Here is a 4715-nt window from a genome sequence, read left to right as displayed (position 1 = left end):
AGGTGCATTTCCTGTGCGGATGGACTGCAGATCACATCCAGCAGATAGTGTAATTATGTGTGTACAGCAGGACAATCTCTCCACCTGTCACGGCCAACACAGCTACAGGAGACAAGAACCTCCCACCGCGCCGCAATCTATGACATCACCCATCCCAACCCAAACAAAGACTGGCTCTTAAGATAGTGACTTAGCACACCATAGAGAGAGGTTTATAGAGCGGCCTAAACAGAGAGGTTTCGCTCTGATAAACACAAGCAGGGCAAGAATGAGGGTGTGAGCCTGGCAGCCCTACACAGCAGGCTGGAGTGTGTGTGTCGAAGAGACTAGCCTTAGGGCCCTTCAAGGCACAATGAATGTAGCGACAGCGGAGAGCAGCAGGCACACCCATGTTACACAATCTCTCTCTCTCACACACACACACACACACACACACACACACACACACACTAACACATATACACACTCACACACACAAACACACACACGCACACGCACACATATGAACATAAGGAGGCAGTGTAGCTCCTCCATATGCAAGACTGATGGAACACATACAATGTAAAACATACACACACACGTGTGCACACACACAAACGCACACAAGTATGCGCCTGCACACTCACACACATGCTTCAACACTCACTTTTTCTCCTGCATTCCCCTGTGCGGCTTGGAGAAGAAACAGAGAAACAGCAGTTCACACTTCACACACAGACACAAAAGAGTTGTAGAAAGGAACCCTCCTCCCTTTCTATTCCCTTCCATACCAAGCTGAGACCCTCTTGAGGACAGGCGAGACTTGGCAGAGAATGAGGGGGTAGGGGGTACCGTACAGCAATCCTCTCTGCTATAGACTCTACGGTATTCAACAGGCCATTCATAAGTAGGAGCCAAGAGAGAGACTGGTAGAGAGAGGCCTCCTATCACTCCTGGCATTCCTTGGCTTGTTACCACCTCATCATAAACCCAAATGCCCCTAAAGCAGAGGGAGGTCAGGGTGCATTCAGCAGAGATCTATCAGCACGCCTTTCAATTAGGGCGACTCTTAAGCCACTGCCTCGCCTCCTTCGCCTCTCTGATAGCTAGAGACTGGAATTGATATGGAAATGGACTGGAGAGGAGCCACTGCTACTACCCTTACGTCACTGAGTGAATGTGAAGTGAGAAACAATCTGTATAGTTATCAAATTTCTAACCAAATTTACACTACATGATGACGCCATGCACTCAAAGCCATTGAAACGGACTAGCGACACTACTGCAGTATTACCACTAGAGGGAGGCAAAGCATAATTTTACAAACAGCGTCAATGGAAAACTGAATTGCACTCTTGAAAGTCCCGGCCGTGAAAACAATGACTAACTTTGTCCTTGTGTGCGCAAATGAGGTCACCGGATAAGAAAAACAAAATTGAATAGACTTTTGGTTTAAACTCAGTCGGTGGTATTCGTTATTTTCAGTTGTTTTGTTTGAAGTGTTAGGTACACAAAAAGCCCGTTAGAAAACCCCAGCGTGAGACTAAACGTCCCACAGAAGAAACGGGGTGACCTCATGAGGATTTCCGTCTGTTTTCCATCAAACCATTAACCCCTGCGTCCTCACTGAAGCACGGGGGGGACCGGAATTCCAGGAATGGATAGTCTACTCCTGCACCGGCACAAAAGCCTACCTCACACATGCGAGGGAGAAGGGGGAGGAGGAAGAGATGAGCCCTCTCCTCACGGTAGAGGTTAACTTCTTTGCGCTTCACACAGACAGACAACAATTGCAGGTCGCGGCCTTTAACAAAAAATAAGAGCCTCTTTTGTTGATTCGACGTTGTTTTCTGAAAACCCTTAATCCCCCTTTTTCCCGTGCTCAGCTGTGAACGCTTAGCGTTGAGGAGAGCGGATAGAGCGGAGAGGCCAAGCCGTGTTTCTTGAGCCTCCGCCCTGATATCCCGCTGGCTCTTGCCAAGCCCCAGGAATCAATCATGGCCTCCCCCTAGAGGTCTTCCTGCCCCAGGCGCTGTGGTGTCAGATGCTTTGGCCGGACACAGGATATATATATATATATATATATATATATGAGATGGAGAAGGGGAATGGGAGGAGGTTGTCCACTAGGGTCTTTATTAAAGAAAGGCAAGAGGCTGTTGACACAGCTGCCCTGCCAGACTTCAGAGATGCATCAGAGAGACAGAAGCACAACTAGACTCTGAGCCAGACTTAAGGATATCGACCTCCCGTTCTGTCTGGTAGTACGTATTCTTTCTAATTTCAGCTCTGAGGGGAAATAACAGCCCCTGACACACCCTGTGATAATCAATCAGCCATTCTTTAAAACACACAACCACCCACCCACCCTCACACATGCAGACATTCTCTCTCTCTATCACACACACACACACACACACACACACACACACACACACACACACACACACACACACACACACACACAGAAGACAAATAACTCAATAACTGTAAGTGGCATTTTTTTTATTTATTTCATCAGGTTTTTAGACTAAGCATGACAGAAGTATACAGAGAGGTAGAGGCAGCATTCTTTCACACACACCCCCTCCCACACACACCTCTTCTTAAAAACACACTCTAGAGGCTGGATCTGGGCGGGGCAGGGGGGGCTCCAACCGAAAGACATTTCGTCACACATGGCAACAACAGCAGCCAGGGATACTGGAGAGATGTGACCCAGGACACAGTGCTTTGTCATCACAGTGTTTGCAATAAAGAAAAATAAAAGATTTGATTGTCAACACAGCAAGGAGCCAGTAGCTCCCGCATCATGGGTATCTTGCATAACAGAAGACCGCCCCACACTAATTAAGCAAAGATAAGCATGATTCATGTTCTTGTGCTCTCTCTAACGTGTGTGTGTGTGTGTGTGTAACAACTGTACACATGGCTTCAAAAAAAGCATCATGTGCAGTCAAAAGACACAAAAAAACAAAAACAAACAAAAACACACACACTGTAAGACTACAAACACACATGAGAGAAAAGCAACCCTATCACTCTGGTGCACACACATACACTCATGCCCTATGCTTCACCACATAGCCCGCACCTAGCCTAGATACGGCCCACATCTGGCCTGGATACGGCCCACAATCTCCTACTCTCTGGCTCCGTGGTAACACTGTTCGGGTCCCAGAGAAAGCTTGCAAGACTTCAAGGATTTCTCATAAAAATAAAAATTTGCTCTCTCTCCCACCCCCTAGTTTTATGGTTCATGAGATGAGTGGTCTTCATGGAAAAAGGAATGCATTCATTTACAGGAATTACACAGGACTGGATAGGTCCCAGGGCAGCACCAATAGTGATATCCAGTTTATAAGTCAGAGAAGCACAGCATCAACCAGCGAAGTATCTTCTTATCTATACATATCTTTCATATCAACCCATATTTAACAACAGAACTGTTGACACAGCATGAATAGTTGACCTTTATGTTGACCTCTAAGCCTCTTGCGCTAACTCATAGCTAAGCTAATATAAAAAAATGGGGCGGTAAAAGTGATGTGTTTAAAAGGCTCCCTCATTATCTCTTTCCCTTCACGAGATAAGCCCTTTATTCTGTCGTTAGGGGCGTCTGAGAGAATAAATAACGTCTCATATCATTTGTTTATCGACGTCTACTTAAGGCCTGGCAGAATGAGAGACATGTCGACAGGAATGATTCTGATTGGTTCGTCTTTAAAATGCACTTAATCAAAACATCATTTAATCATTTCCATATTGCCGTGGTTACTATAAGACCTAGGGTTAAAGACAGGTAGGACGGTAAAAGGATAAAAAATAAAAATAATAATACAGAGAAGGAATATTTAGACATTTTTGTTCTCAAAAGGGCGACAGGTACTGCTTCAGTGATATGGTGTCCCATGAGGCCCAAAACACCAAACTGATAGGATTCTCCTGGTTCTGTCAGTAACGATGGAGGGGGGGGGTGTTGGGGTGGGGTTGACCTACAGTGTGTAGGTGGAGATGATGGCGTCCTGGCTGCTTGAGCGCTTGTAGTTGGATGACGAGCTGAAGTAGGTCTCTCCATCTGTGCTGATGTCATCTTCGTCATCATCATCGTCCAGGTCGTTGAGGAGGGGGGCAGAGTTAGTCTTGCGCCTGCAGAAGAGAGAGGGGGAGAAATGTAGTTCGAAAATGAGGGTCAAATGATGAAATGCGTGTGTGTATTTCACATAAACCTTTGCACCGAATTTGTACCAAAAAGCAATAGTCCACTGAATACAGCTTATGTGTGTGTGTGTGTGTGTGAGTGTGTTTGTGTTTGCTGAGTACATGTCACTTTGTACTGCACAGGACAATCACTAAGACATCCAGCTCTCAGAAGAATTACACTCATACCAACATTAACTGGTGAGTCACTATGAGTGTGCTGCAGTATGCTTGTGACAAACAGAGAAAAGACTAAAGTGTATGAGAGTGCAGAATGTGAGTGTTTGTGTTTGTGTTTGTGTTTGTGTGTGCGAGTGTGTGTGTGTGTGTGTGTGTGTGTGTGTGTGTGTGTGTATGTGTAGTTAAGAGTTTAGTGTTTACTTAAGGCTTCATTCTGAACCTTGATCAGAACAAACAAGTCTGGGTTGCAAACGTGTGTGTGTGTGTGTACCTCATCTCGCTCCGGAGTGTTTGAGCTGGCTCTGTTGTTGTATGTGTGTGTGTGTGTGTGTGTGTGTGTGTACCTCATCTCGCTC

The 4715-nt window shown here is 45.9% G+C and overlaps 1 protein-coding gene across 2 annotated transcripts in view; it reads right to left on the bottom strand.

Moving 5' to 3' along the window:
* Nucleotides 1-2469: 2469 nt before the first annotated feature.
* cgnl1 (cingulin-like 1) overlaps nucleotides 2470-4715 on the bottom strand; it is a 50085-nt gene continuing 47839 nt past the window's right edge. For both annotated transcript variants that reach the window (XM_080840452.1, XM_080840453.1), the window contains one exon: nucleotides 2470-4128. In XM_080840452.1, the coding sequence (XP_080696578.1) occupies nucleotides 3975-4128 (154 nt within the window). In that variant the 3' untranslated portion in view covers nucleotides 2470-3974. The remainder of the gene's footprint in view (nucleotides 4129-4715) is intronic.

This window comes from Sprattus sprattus, assembly GCF_963457725.1.
Source record: "Sprattus sprattus genome assembly, chromosome: 6".
In the NCBI taxonomy this organism is placed as follows: Eukaryota; Metazoa; Chordata; class Actinopteri; order Clupeiformes; family Clupeidae; genus Sprattus; species Sprattus sprattus.
The sequence above is the reverse complement of the archived record's forward strand: the minus strand, read 5'-3'. Positions and strand labels throughout refer to the sequence as shown.